This window comes from Hyaloscypha bicolor, assembly GCF_002865645.1.
Source record: "Hyaloscypha bicolor E unplaced genomic scaffold K444scaffold_92, whole genome shotgun sequence".
NCBI classification, from domain to species: Eukaryota; Fungi; Ascomycota; class Leotiomycetes; order Helotiales; family Hyaloscyphaceae; genus Hyaloscypha; species Hyaloscypha bicolor.
This window is the reverse complement of record NW_020194594.1, coordinates 844,795-858,593: the sequence shown is the minus strand read 5'-3', so window position 1 is coordinate 858,593 and position 13,799 is coordinate 844,795. Positions and strand designations below refer to the sequence as shown.

General features: G+C 49.4%; 6 protein-coding genes across 6 annotated transcripts; 4 read left to right on the top strand and 2 right to left on the bottom strand.

The window, feature by feature from the left end:
* Positions 1-170: 170 nt before the first annotated feature.
* On the top strand, positions 171-548 carry K444DRAFT_510385 (ankyrin; the record flags this gene model as incomplete). The annotated part of the gene is made up of 1 exon (XM_024873436.1): positions 171-548. A coding segment is annotated over one exon (378 nt), but the record flags the coding sequence as incomplete, so codon positions are not given.
* Positions 453-1,234, top strand: K444DRAFT_563873 (uncharacterized protein). Its single transcript, XM_024877042.1, has one exon. The coding sequence runs from the start codon at positions 888-890 to the stop codon at positions 1,113-1,115; it is 228 nt and encodes a 75-aa protein (XP_024735422.1). The 5' UTR covers positions 453-887; the 3' UTR covers positions 1,116-1,234.
* Positions 1,235-2,404: 1,170 nt separating this feature from the next.
* K444DRAFT_631102 (uncharacterized protein) lies at positions 2,405-4,656 on the bottom strand (the record flags this gene model as incomplete). The annotated part of the gene is made up of 2 exons (XM_024883305.1): positions 2,405-4,145; positions 4,202-4,656. The coding sequence occupies 2 exons, from the start codon at positions 4,654-4,656 to the stop codon at positions 2,405-2,407; spliced, it is 2,196 nt and encodes a 731-aa protein (XP_024735421.1).
* Positions 4,657-5,176: 520 nt separating this feature from the next.
* K444DRAFT_531908 (uncharacterized protein) lies at positions 5,177-7,443 on the bottom strand (the record flags this gene model as incomplete). The annotated part of the gene is made up of 8 exons (XM_024875036.1): positions 5,177-5,904; positions 5,976-6,098; positions 6,331-6,572; positions 6,869-7,009; positions 7,063-7,148; positions 7,200-7,255; positions 7,304-7,334; positions 7,384-7,443. 8 exons carry the CDS (start codon positions 7,441-7,443, stop codon positions 5,177-5,179), a joined length of 1,467 nt encoding a protein of 488 aa, XP_024735420.1.
* Positions 7,444-8,923: 1,480 nt separating this feature from the next.
* On the top strand, positions 8,924-9,324 carry K444DRAFT_510198 (uncharacterized protein; the record flags this gene model as incomplete). The annotated part of the gene is made up of 2 exons (XM_024873432.1): positions 8,924-8,959; positions 9,049-9,324. Coding segments are annotated over 2 exons (312 nt in total), but the record flags the coding sequence as incomplete, so codon positions are not given.
* Positions 9,325-12,224: 2,900 nt separating this feature from the next.
* On the top strand, positions 12,225-13,088 carry K444DRAFT_631099 (uncharacterized protein; the record flags this gene model as incomplete). The annotated part of the gene is made up of 1 exon (XM_024883304.1): positions 12,225-13,088. The coding sequence occupies one exon, from the start codon at positions 12,225-12,227 to the stop codon at positions 13,086-13,088; it is 864 nt and encodes a 287-aa protein (XP_024735418.1).
* Positions 13,089-13,799: the final 711 nt, after the last annotated feature.

Genomic DNA, 13,799 nt, shown 5'->3' with positions numbered 1-13,799 from the left:
CTTCTTGTGGTAGGACCGCCTTGCATACAGCTGCACAAAGTGGCAATATAGCAGCTGTGAAGAAGCTCATAGTCCTCGGTGCTAATGTTAATGCTACTCCTGGTGGCTATAAAGGTGAAACTGCCTTGCAAGAAGCTGCACGCGGGGGCCATGAAGCAATTGTGAGAGAGCTCATAGATGCTGGTGCTGATGTAAATGCTCCTCCTGGTTCTTATGATAGTACTGCCCTGCAAGCAGCTGCACGCGGGGGCCATGAAGCAGTTGTGAAGGAGCTTATGGCTGCTGGTGCTGATGTAAATGCTCCTCCTGGTTCTTATGGTACAACTGCCTTGCAAGCAGCTGCACTCGGGGGCCATAAAGCAATTGTGAAGGAGCTCATAGCTGCTGGTGCTAATGTAAATGCTCCTCCTGGTTCTTATGGTACAACTGCCTTGCAAGCAGCTGCACGCGGGGGCCATGAAGCAGTTGTGAGGGAGCTCATAGATGCTGGTACTGATGTAAATGCTCCTTCTGGTTCTTATGGTACAACTGCCTTGCAAGCAGCTGCACGCGGGGGCCATGAAGCAGTTGTGAGGGAGCTCATAGCTGCTGGTGCTAATGTAAATGCTCCTCCTGGTTCTTATGGTACAACTGCCTTGCAAGCAGCTGCACGCGGGGGCCATGAAGCAGTTGTGAGGGAGCTCATAGATGCTGGTACTGATGTAAATGCTCCTTCTGGTTCTTATGGTACAACTGCCTTGCAAGCAGCTGCACGCGGGGGCCATGAAGCAGTTGTGAGGGAGCTCATAGATGCTGGTACTGATGTAAATGCTCCTTCTGGTTCTTGTGGTACAACTGCCCTGCAAGCAGCTGCATGCGGGGGCTATGAAGCAGTTGTGAGGGAGCTCATGGCTGCTGGTGCTGATGTAAATGCTCCTCCTGGTTTTAATGGTACTGCCTTGCAAGCAGCTGCACTCTGGGGCCATGAATCAGTTGTGAGAGAGCTCATAGATGCTGGTGCTGATGTAAATGCTCCTCCTGATGGTTGGTCTGGTCAAACTGCCCTGCAAGCAGCTTCAAAGTGGGGCTATGCAAAGACTAGAGAAATTCTACTGGATGCTGGGGCAGTTAAATAGATGCAAAGCTTTATTTGGGGCTAGTAAGTCTCGACCTTGTTATCGAGAAAAAAAGGCAATGGTTGACCGATTTTTGATGCAGAGCAAGAGTGATAAGTAGCTAGGAAATGAGAAAAGTCAAGAAATTTGGATGGGGTCTAACGAGTAGTTAAGAGAGAATTGATTTTAGTATCCTTTAATTTTATTGCATCAAGAAGACACAGAACTTGAAGAGTGACAATAACATGAGACTCTCTATTGCTATATGAACACGCTTCCCCTCGGATATATCGCGGTATAGTACCGAGAACGCTGCTTCAGTGGGATGAAGAAGGCCATGGGATTGAAAAGATGCAATTAGTACGCACCTACTCTCACATTCAATGCTTCTTTCACAGACGCCATTGACGGCCAGAAAAACTTGGTGTATGTGTATCTAAAAATACATTCCATCTAAAAGCAGGGAAAAGGGGGTGGGGGACCATGCCGCAAGAATGATATCCAACTACCCCATCTGCCTCACTTCTACGAAGGCTGACAGTCAAGTTCGAAGAAACTCACTCCACCGCCAAATAGTCTCGTACAAAACCTCGTAACTCATTTCGAATATCCCCGGTGCCAGAGACTTCCATTCATTCGTACGATCACGAGCGTAAAGGTTATAGCAATTAGATGGATGCATTTGCGAGACGGCAAATACTCCAGAGCGCGAGGTTCTGCAATTAGCTCTCTAGTATCACCTATAATATTATTTCTCATAATTAATATAATTATATTCAGGAGATTAGGGGGCGAAATATCTCTTATAGTGGAGGCCGGTGAGGATGGTGAGGTTAAGGTGAAGCGAGGGTGAGCAGAGCGGCGAGGTGTCACATGCGCGGTAGCTTGGCGCACCCGCAAAGTGAAGTGAGGATTGGCGCGAAACAACAAGCTGTACCTCTAATTCACAGCAAGCAGCTTTTCAATCGTCTTTATACCTTCGCGTTGGGGTGATCAGGAATGAGACGACCTGCAATGCGAGGAGGTATTTTATCGTTGATTATAATGGGCATGGGAATCGGGGTTGTTTGTAATATGCTCCTCTTTCTCGAGGAAGCTTGCAAGGCCCATAAGATAATAATGGATTTCTGCGAACTTTCGAGGCCAGTTTGCATGCTAGGCTTCTTGATAGTAGCAGGGCCGGCCAGAGATAGAATAGCGGCGAATTGCCGTCCAGGCCTGGGTGTATCGATTATCCGCTATCAAAACTTTAATAGACCGATCATGAAACGTACGGTTTGCTTTGTGAGGAAGATGAAGTGTTGAGCTCTCTAACGTTCTCTTTTGCTTGAATAATCTATCGCCCGACCGATCTCATCTACTAACCCAGCAGCTAGACATTGTTCTCTCAATTCTTCAAGTTTCCCTTTTGCTTCTTGTAGCATCATTGATATTTCGTTCTGTTCAGCGTCGGACCTCTCCAGCCAAGCTTTTTCTTCCGGCTCAAGGGATTGATTAAATCGCTCACGCCGTTGGCGCTTCCTTTCGAGTGCTTTCTTCGAATGTAGAAACCTATCCAGCCGCTCCTCAAGGAAATCGCTATCCGCCATTTTGATTAAATATTTCGAAACTAAAGGATGAAAAATGCGGTCATCTTCCCCAATCGTACCTGATCTTAGAGAAGGGAAATCGGGAATCGCCGAGAGAGTCGGGCTCCAATCTATAAGCTTCTGAGTGAGGAGCAAGTGGTTGCGAGCCGAAGTGACCTCTTCAGCGTTGTTTTGGTCATCGCTGGCAAGCTGAACATCAAAGTCAGGGTCAGGTTTGAGGTCATCCCGACTGTCGACCGCACCATCGGAAAGTTCGCATAGCTGCTCGGCGCCGGTGGCCGCTTCGTCGATGTTCCAGACAGCAAGGATCGGAATCAGCCAGTTTGGAGAAGTGGCTGGTGTCAAATCGGCGGTCACTTTCCCGGACGCGAGGAGCAACCTCAATGGAAGTGACTTCGTAAGGCTTTGCAAAAACCAAGCGTTGATTCTCTTTCTCTGCGTGAATCCATCTTGATGAGGGGCATCCTTACACACTTCATTTTTTATTTTGCTTATAATCAGTGATTCCAGTGCGTGCGTATTGTCGAAATACCCGTCGTTGCCAGATACAAATAGCTCCTCTAATAGACATCCTATTTTATATCGTGCGTCGTTCTGAGTGTTTCCTGCCGTGCGGTACCAGTAAGATCCGTAAATTTCGCATGGTTCCAAGCTATACGCTAGATAGTCGGAAGGTTCTGGCAGGCCACACTCAGCTAGAGCCATATTCAAGCAAGCTCGAATGATTTTGCCTTCAGAAGATCTCTCAACGGCCTCTGAAGGGTGTTCATCGCTGAAATGCTGGTCACGAAGCAGAGGTAGAGGTTTCCTTTTCCTGCAAAAGAGATCATCAGCCCAATGGATCCTTTTCGCCGCGTGAAATGTGTCGAGATGTAGCATCAACTCATCCCAGCTTTGATATGTGATCATAAGATTGCACTTTCCGAATGAATGAGCTTCCGCAAGGTGTCTGCCTCTCTCGTGAGAGTTTTCTGGTCCCCATTGAAACACGGAAAAGCAGTATATGCACGAATATTTGGCATTCCCAGTTTCAATAAAGCCGCCGTCTATTCCTGAGATCGAGTCGCAACACCATTCATCTTCAGTCTCGGCAATTTTGGCATTCGTAATCCCAGGGGCTTTCACTGAATGCTTTTGACTGACGTCAGAGACGTTAGCCATCTCAAGGAGTTGCGACATTTGCGACGCAAGACTCGATATGCTGTGAGAGAGACTGTGGATGCTCTGCTGACTCTCAGAATGATTCGAACTCATCCGGTCGAAATGATCTTCAATCGAGGTCTCCAAGGGTCGAAGTTGGCTGCCAATGGCTTCCGAGATGGCCGCCTCATGAGGCCGATCTTCGGCGGAAACCGCAATCTGTTTGTTGATGCTGTCGTTCAACTTCAAGTGGGCGTCAGTTAGCCCATCGAACTTGGCTGATAATTCAGCGACGCGTGTGAAGCCAACTTGATCCATCCATCTAGACACCATATTAGTACAAATTTGATCCTGCATGCAATGTAAGTCGTGACACACCTGCCCAGGACAGACAGGCTAAGGCCAAGGCGCTGTCGATGACCCGATATCTTTCTCCCCATCTCCTCAAAGCCACTCTTGTTAACAGCTACCTTCACCTTTTTGAAGAACGCCCAGACACCGTTCTCCGAGCTTGGATCCGAGTCCGTGGTCACCTGCACCCATGCTGTGACTTCCATCGCACATGTTTTCAGCCGAGACTTCAGGGTCGAAATATTGGAAACGGTCTTATACAAGGCAGTGTGTAGATTTCCGCTATCATTTGATGCCTGCTCGAGTCTGGCGACAAGCCGTTGAATATCTGTGAGCGTGAATGCAAGAAATTGCAATTCATCCAGCAGATCAGCGGTCCTTTGCCGCGCGAGAGAGACGTCTTTGAAGAACGCGTGGAGCTGGTTGACTCCTTGAAGAGCCTGGCCGCTGAAGGTTCCGATGCTGGCAAGGCTGGACTCCATGATCCATAAGCGTGGTGCGACGAGTCATAAGATCTTAGACAGACTGTGTGCTAGTGGCAACGACGAACATCGCCATACACATGCGACCGCATTTGCAAAAGTTGAATGAGAATGAGAAACGGCTTCGTGAGGGAAATGGGAGCTTTAAGGTGGGGTTGTGGCTGCTGAGAAGTTTTGGCAGTTGCGTGTAAGGCTCCGCATGAGGCGTTCTTGCCGTGAGAGAATGGGATGGGAGCACCGGCTGCGACTCCAAATAGAAGACGACTCAACCCTAACGCACCAAAATACGACCCCTGAATAAATACCCAAAACGGAATTTTTGCTTGCACAGCTTGGATGGCCAGTTGAGCTCAATGGCCTGGAACTACCAGGACAACCAACCTGCTAATCAAAGCGACAAACTAACATGCATCTCCGGAACGCACCGGCACATTACTGCTGAATGTCCCCAAAGTCACCACAAAATCAAACCAAACACTCAGAAAAGAGCAAATCCATTCTCCCATCTAAGCCCATGTATCTAAGCCGCGAAACCCAACCCCTGCAGCTGCTCTCTCGTGACAACTCCATCCTCAACCGCCTCAATAATCATCTTCTCCACGACATCCCCTTGCGAGCCCGCGAGCATCCCCGCAAACACCCCTTGCATCCCCATTCCATCCCCCCTCAACCCCTTAACCAAACCCTCCTTCACCGCGCCCTCGCCCTCAACACCCTGTTCCGCGGCAGCTCTTGCAACATTCTTCCCGCCGCGATAGAAAACCTCTGCATTTTTCAACAGCACCTCTGCACTCTTCTTCGCAGCCGCGAAACCGCGTTGACCCATCTGGTACCGCAACATCTCGACGTCGCCTCTTAGGACATGGACTGCGGCGAGGTTTTCTACGTCTGGAAGTTTGGAGGCTGTAGTGAGGGTGACGAGGGCGGTGGATAAGGCTTCCCAGCTCAAGTTCAATGTGTCTTCATAGAGGAGAACATTATTGTGGAAGGTGATCCTTGCTTCGGCGGACTTGACCAGGGCTTCGGGGTTGGATTGTGCGGTGGGGAAGCTGTACAATTGCTTGATTATGTCGAAGTAGGGTTGTACGTTGAGGAGGCCGTTGCGGAATTGTAGGTCGGAGAGAGCAGCAAAGTACTCGTCGCGCGCGAGGGCGGATTCGATGTCCCGGCCTGTGCCGATACAATATGCGTCGAGTTTTATTTCGATGATTCCGGTAGCGTAGTCTTGGATGAATTGTAATGCTTGGCCTAAAGAGGAAGGAGGTTAGGTTGATTGTACCAGAGAAGTTGGGAAAATAGGACGGGGAATGTAAGATTACCGGAAGGGACTGGGAGAAGCGAGCACAAGAGGGAGAGGGTGCGGAGTTGGGCGATGATGGTGTCGAGGAGGGAGGGGTTGGTTACTGGCTCAATGATCGTTGCCCTGAGAATGTCAGTTTTGGCTGTTCCGGGAGGCCCTGGGTACAACGGAATTACGAACCAGCGGTTATCCTCGAATTCAGCCGGTGGTGAGGAAGGGGCTTCAAGTGGTAGGGTGCGATTTGTCGATGGAGTAGCTGTACAATGTCAAATCAGTACGCGTTGAATGTATCACAACTGAGAGAACATTGAGAAAGGATGGAAGATGAATGTTCCAGTGATCTTGAGACACTCAAATGAGGATAATGTACATACCAGGTTCAGAGTCGACATTCATTGTGGAGCCGGTAGTCAAGGAAACACCACCATCATCTGTATCGGTCTCTTGAGCAGCAGCGGCTTTGGCTTGCACGCGAAACTCTCGGTGCTGAAGTTCTTGATACTCGAGGCATTTCTGGAAGAGTTCGAGAGCTTCCTCAAGGAACGGGAGCGGATCAGTCGCGTTGGACGCGTCTTGCAGGGCTTCGACGTAGCTGGTGAGTGCTTGTGCCGTGTTGCTGAGCAAATTAGCACATGCAATGGTTTGGCGGTTGGAGAACATGTCGCCAATGCATGCTTGGATTGTCCATACAGAGACCTCCATGGTTGGGGATGTGCAAGTAAACAAAGGTGCAAGGAGAAATAGGAGTGATTTTGGAACGTTTGGAACAGATCGGAAGATTGGTAAAATTGTTTAAATAGCCACGCGTAGTGGCCGAATATCGGCAGCATATCTGAGGCAGTGATGAAAGATTCACTGGCAGAAAATTTGAAAATGATGAGGATATGTGAAAGCGAAAGCAAAATGACCTACAATAAGACATCTGCATTCTGCTCATTCAACTTCAATGCATATCTGCTGGATTCAATTGCGGTCTGTAAAAGCTCCAAGAGTGATCCAGGGAGTTGCTGGAGAAGTTTTGGATGCTGTGTGAGCTCATATTGAAGTCGCGCCCTAGTCGCAGAGGTCAGTCACCTGCACCAATCCATTTTCCAGACGAGCCTTACTTGTTGTATGCAAGATCAAAAGAATGAGGGAACTTCTTCAAAGCATCTTCGTAGCAATCAATTGCCCTGACAAAGAATCTGGTCGACTGGTGAAGTCAGTGTGAATGTCACATGACTCGGTCTCAAAGCGAGCAAACTTTTGCAGCATCACCACCTCTCCATTTCTCGCCCGCTTCCTCAAAGTCTACACCCGCTGTAACGATATCAGATCTGCTCTAACAACATTCTGAACATTCCGCACCTGCCAGGTATTCATCTGCCGTCGTTGGAGCCTATTGCAGGTTACTATCTTTTCTTTGTTGAAGGGGCCAATTATCCTACCGATGGGGCATGCTTTGACTTCTTCTTGTTCTCTTTCAGGAACTGCTTAGGTTTGGGCATTGTGAGATATGACAAATAGGCGAAAGGGACAGTGGGGGTAGATGCGGGAGGGTGGTGGTGGTGGTGGGACCAGCGTGCAGGAAATGAGATGGAAGTCAGACGTGTGAAGAGCATGAAGTTGCTATTTTGTGGGTGTTGTCTAATTCGCTAGCCGCCTGCACCAATAGGGTAGCCTCGGCTTCATGTTGTGTCCTGCCACTGCCACAGCCACTGCAAGGCAGCAGTAGGTGTGTGGGTTACTAACACGGAAGGAATAGTAGAAGATGACTTAGTCTTATAATTGTTCCACAAGCCTTTGTGTGTTCTTCTCAGTGTTGTGAATACCACAGTAAGTCATCGACATGGGGCCTTGACTTATCGGCTTCCCTCACGTGGCGTGCCGGGCAATGCCTGAAGTTCCACGTTTCACTGGGCCGCTAGAAGCCCCTTTCTGCCCCTGATCGGCCTTCTCTCGGTGGGCTGCCACGTGCGGGAACTGCAGCAGGCTACCTCGCACAGCTGAGACGGGCAGCGGCATACCCGAGGCTACTGGCCTGCTGGCTGAACTGGCCTGCTTGCTGCTGCTGGTGGTGGTGGTCCGTGGTTGCCGCCCATCTTTGCCCTCCTTTGACTTTGACTTTGACTTTGCCCTCCGCTGCAGAAGAATCCTGCCCTGCCCCTCCTCTCCTCCCTCCTCCACTCACAGCGCTCCCTCGAGTCCCGAATGAGGAACCGTTCCTGTACCACACAGTCAGCACACACCCACATCTACTCTTGCACCGGGAGCAACCCAGTGAACCCACCACCAGCATCGGAACAAAGCCTGCCTGCATTGCGGTCGGATCATCGCAGTAGCCAACGCCAACGCCAACGTCTTTGCGTGCATACTGTACCTGTAGAACCCGAAGCCAAATTCCATTGCGACCAGACCGGGAATCATTGAATTGCACCAGACCCTCGCTGATCCCGATCAGTACTGTACAGTTGCTCTGTGGACAAAGACGGTGCGGCTGGGCTCTTCCTCTTCCCCGCGATTCACTTCCTCACGCCCGAACACCTCACTTCACTTCACCTCCAGACAGACAGACAGCCATCCGATCCCTCAAGGCTCAAACAGCTGGCCCTTTGACGACAGAAGACAAAAGAAAGTTTTCCCTGTGCCTGGCCTGTGACTGTGCCCTTACTAGAGCATTTAAAGGCTCTCGACCCACTTTCAGGGAACTCGTGTTTGAGATTGATCCGCTACCTCGTGGCAACCCAAACGCCTCCGACCGCCCCAAGATCGCACTAGAGCAAGTCCACTTTCCGACCTTCGCACAACAACCAAACCTCCATCAACGCGCGAATCCCACATCTGCGATCTCCTTCTGCGAGCCACAAGCACACAGCCAAGCTATCGGAGAGAATATCGAGTCGAGCCGAGTCGAGCTGAGCAACAGATCGGAAGCGACGGATCCTGAAACATCACATCACATCACATCACATCACCACAATGGGCGCTTCTCTCGAGTCATCTCGCCCCATCATGGCACCAAGTGTAAGCTCCCCCCCCCTCTCTCCCATCACAATCCCTCCTCGCCACGCTTCGCCGTTGTCGCATCCGCTGACATAATATCCTCTCCGCAGCTGTCCTCCAAACGTGCCTCCACCCGCTTCAGCACCTACAGCATGGCCCCCTCGGTCGCCAACACCGTCAAGACCTCCCTCTCCTCCGCCTCCGCACAGCAAGAAATCAAGGACATCGAGGAGGGGCTCGAGAAGCTGGAGAACAAGAAGCTGGCCACGCAGCGCTACGTCCCGAGCACCGAGAAGAGCGAGAACCTGAGCAAGCTGGCGCTGGGGGCGAAGCTGGAGCGCGCGCTAGGCCGGAGAATGGGCGGCCAGGATGCGGTTATGCGGAAGCGGGGTGTCCCCAAGGGTATGGACGTGGAGAATGAGAAGGTTTTGTTGAGTGGCGGGGAGAAGGTCGCTGTTGCTTGAATGATTCATGGATACGACGGCCCGGACACTGCTCTCGACTGGACATTATCACGATATTTACGGATGGATACGATGATTAGATTGGGGATTGGAAGTTGGGGGGAGCGAGGATGGATATTCGATGCATTGGCAACGTTGGCTGATTAACTGGGCTTTGCAGACGACAGAGAATGACGCTGGCATGCAATGGCGTTAATGCTTCTCACTGGAATCTCTGTTTCTTGTTTGCTTGCATGGAAATCGATGTCGCCGCTACGCTTTATACCAAAGACAGGCACAATTCTCCTTTGTTTCTGCTTTTAATACATATCAGGAAGGCGTGGGTTTTCGCATCATGCTAGTAGGAGCAGCACCATGTTCTTTCTCTAACAGATACATAGAGTATGAAGGGCGACGTTGAACAGTTTCCATCCAACTCTCTGCTGGGAAAAAAGAGCCATCTAATCACCGTGCATACTACCCTTCCCTTCTATCACTCTTACAAACAAGATATGCTTCCCCAAGCGGGGAGCTCTCTAAGCATCGTGCATTCCTCACATCTTTTCAAACCGCACACCTCTTCCCTAGCTCCAAAACTCAGCCATCCCAAGCAGGAATCAACCCCCCACCCCGATCTCAGACTGTATGGCGGGATCCGATTAAACGGCCAATATATTTGACTTTCATTCTCAGCTCGAGAGTTGTATCGCATCTCGGCCCCAATATATGAGGCAATGCAGTCATTCATTCATCCATCCCGATCTCGGCAGTCTAAATCGGGAACCATAGAAGGCGAGCTCGAACTTTGCAAGTCGCGTATTCGTACCGCAACTATGAACCTTATCTCTTTGTTGGATAAGAACGATGGATAAGTTATCCAGGGAGAAGAGGAGAAGGGCATGAGGTTTTTGTGGGTTGTGTCAGGTGAATTCAAAGTTGAGTCTTTGTTGAGATTGGATTTGCACTTGTTTCTCTTCTCGGAATTTGTCGTTATTACTTTCGTGCGGCAGAGGGAAATGCCTTATTGTTGGCTGTGTCTTCAGTCAGAGGGTGATTGCACTTGCTTGGAAACAGTATCATAAAACGTCCATTGCCATTGATTAGTTCGTTATTTCTAGATTCCCTGCTTCAGTATCTATCTTTAAAGGGAATTGCTTGTCCTGAATGTCTTCTGATGCTACGCGTCAACCTCGTCTTGATTAGAATTAGGCCCTCAGCCTTCAAGTCGTGGTTATTGTGCTAGTTTCCCCCTTTCTTGCAATAAAGGCTCAATCCCTGGGCTCGGTTGCGTGATTCGCATACTAGTTGCGGTAATCCTCTAACGAACTTGCTGGTCTTGATGGGATATTACGTCCGGAATCTTGAGTTCGGGCTTGGTAGAGTTATAACCTGGCTTTGTTAACTTTGACCTCTTGAATATTCACCCTACCGTACCAAGTGAACCCAGTGAAATTGTCTTGCTCCATCGCACCAACTAAATACCCTTTAGACTTGTTATAAATGACTCCTCTAACTCTTCTCAACAGCGTACAGGCGGACAAAGAGATCCTTGAAGAGAGATAGGAAACCGGATCAATGAGAATGATATGTTTCTATGCATTTCTAACTGTACTGCATCGGAGAGGTGCTGTAGTTGGGTACGATCACTTAAGATGCAGATTATTGGCTGAGGGCTGGGTGACTAAGCTTGCAGCCAGAGCGCAGCCTTGTCACCCGAAGCAGCGCCTCCTCCACTAGTCCTCTCCTTCTATCAGCGTTATTATAGCCTCTCTTCTAGATGCTTCCCTCCTATAATCTCACTCAACAAATCTCTAATATTCATTCGTTCACTAACCATACCGACCGAGGAGAGTTAATTTCCCAAGGCTGTGTGGGATGGACCCCGCGTTCGATGTCCTCTCGTCTGGCGACGAGGCTACAGTATGCCCAGTACCAAGCGACGCATCTACACATCTAAAGTCCTCAGGGCAGAGGTTCCCTGAATACCAACATCTCAGGCTCGTCCCATGATACTTCCAGCGCCAAGTATCATATCACAGACATCTCAGCCTTCGCCACCGACCTCAACGAGGCTGCGGAAAGCTGCCTTCCCAAATAAAGGCCGCACTCGTTATGATACTGTCAGCGTGAACTTGATGCGCTGGTAATATGGTGGACTTGGAATGGAGCCCGAATTGCATCCCCTGGACGAGAAATTCCAAGATTATGGCTTCAAGACCGATACCTGGCTGATACCAAGCCGCGACTCCCATCTAGAACTCATGAGCAAGTCCATTGACCTATTGCGATCAGCAGATAATGACCGCAATCTTTTCATCCTGTACTATGCTGGACACGGGAGAATTAGCAACGCAAGACAAGCGGAGTGGACATGCGGCCAAGGCCCAGACTATACCTCCGTCGACTGATCCGCAATCCAAAGTCTCATCGCAAAAGCAAGATCAGACGTTCTCATCCTGCTCGACACATGTGCGGCAGCAAGCTCAACAATGCGCTCTCAGTACGGAACCATGGAAGCCATCGTCACGTGTGGCTTCGAATCCCGAGCTTCTCCAACTGGCGAGTACTCTTTCACGAACACATTGATCGAAGTGCTCGATAACTGGATCAATAAACGGAGATTCTCGACCTCTTGTCTTCATGCGGAGATTTTGTTTCAATTAAAGTTGAAGGAGACGAAGAAAGGCAGAAAGGGGAGGAGGTTATAGTGGTGCACCACGCCAATTCATATCGACTATACAGCAGACTCGAAGCTTCCTGGTATTGAGTTTTGTCCACGACAAATCCTCCAGCCTCCAGAACAAGTGCCTCCTCTGGAAGAACCTACAAGGCTATCGACATTCATGGATGCGATGGACATTGACTTTGAGGATTCCCATACAGCTCCCTGTCCACTTTTGAGCAGAAGGGACTTGGTAGAATTCCGAACTCCTCATGTCTTGGTCAAGCTAGGCTTAGAGCAAAACCAAGGCCCACTGGACATGCAGCAGTGCCTACGGTGGCTGGAGAGCGTACCCTTTCTTGGAAAGCGGGCCAAGATTGAAGCCGTCTATCCAAGCTTTTCAACATTGATCGTTCTGTCGATGCTGATATCTGTCTGGGATATGCTTCCCGACCACCCTTCTTGTACATTCATCGGATATATTACTGGGCCTAGCTCCCATCCGGAGTCAGCGAAAGCAAAAGGGCTCTCCACTGAATTCCCCGAGGGCCGCCTCTCAAATCCGTCGGCCGCTTTTGGACCCGGAGAAGTTGCAATGGCGAAGCAATTTCCCGGGCCTGAGTTGCCTTCCGCCAGACCATGGTCACATCGCAGTCTTGCGTCGAACCTGACAGCCGACTCCGGTTATCAGGATTCAGATGAATATCAACCACAAACTTACGCCGAACTAATGTTTAAGAGCTGCCTGAAGAGCTCGAACCTAACGCCCAAACCCAAACTCAAGCCCCCAATTAACACACCCAAAAACTTGCATGACCGCATGCTTGACCTTAAAAATGACGTTCCCGACTCGGTTCAATCAACTGCTCTTCCCACCAATTTCGCAACCCAGAGCCTATCTGATGCTGAGGATCTTATACCAACGACATGTTCCCGCTGTCGATTGTACAAAACTCGATGCCGCAGGGAAACGCCGCATTCCATCTGCGTTTCTTGCATTGCTGTGGGCAACCTGAATTATGAGGTATTCCTTGAGTTTAAATGATGTGCTCAAGTGTTGTGCTCGTAGTTCTCTTCTGTTGCTCCTTTTGCTTTGGTGTTGGGGCTTGTTCTCGGAGTTGAATCTGCGCCTTGGATGTGTTGAGTGCATCTTCTCCCTATATGATTGTTTCTCTTACATTACCGTGTTAGTAGTTTCGAAGGATACACTTCAATGTGCTCAAGGAGACGTAGTCATTGAGAATTATCGAAAAGGAAGGTCTTGCTGTGGAGGAGCCTGGCACGTCTCCCTTTTGCATTGCGAGATAAGACGTGTCCTTCTTGCCTACTTCGAGTTAAACGAATGTGAGAATCTTCAAAGGCGTGATCTTTGTATTGGACGGTCGTCTTGTATTGCCATCCAGATTCCAAAGCACGTGAGGAATTTCGACGTTAAGCACCCCTTTCTTTTGGTTTAGAAATCAAGGGCTAGAGAGCAACATCCCCCTCCTTTGGGATACTACAGAACAAGATACTTCAATTCTTAGGAACTAGAAGCAACTCATGCGCAACTTCTCTCTTGTAGATATTTGTGCCTTTTTTTTTTTTTTTTTTTTTTTGCCATTCTACCTATTAAATACATCAAATTCTCGGATTTCCGGTCCCAATCCTCCTGACTTGCCTCTACACTGCATTCCTGAATTTCTTTCATTTTCTCGCACACAAAATCTCCAAAATTTCAACGCGGATGGACGCACTATCCTATCCAGAACTTACT

Bases quoted from the DNA above. Each gene is read 5' to 3' on its own strand.
- K444DRAFT_563873 (XM_024877042.1), top strand. From the start codon at position 888: ATGGCTGCTGGTGCTGATGTAAATGCTCCTCCTGGTTTTAATGGTACT.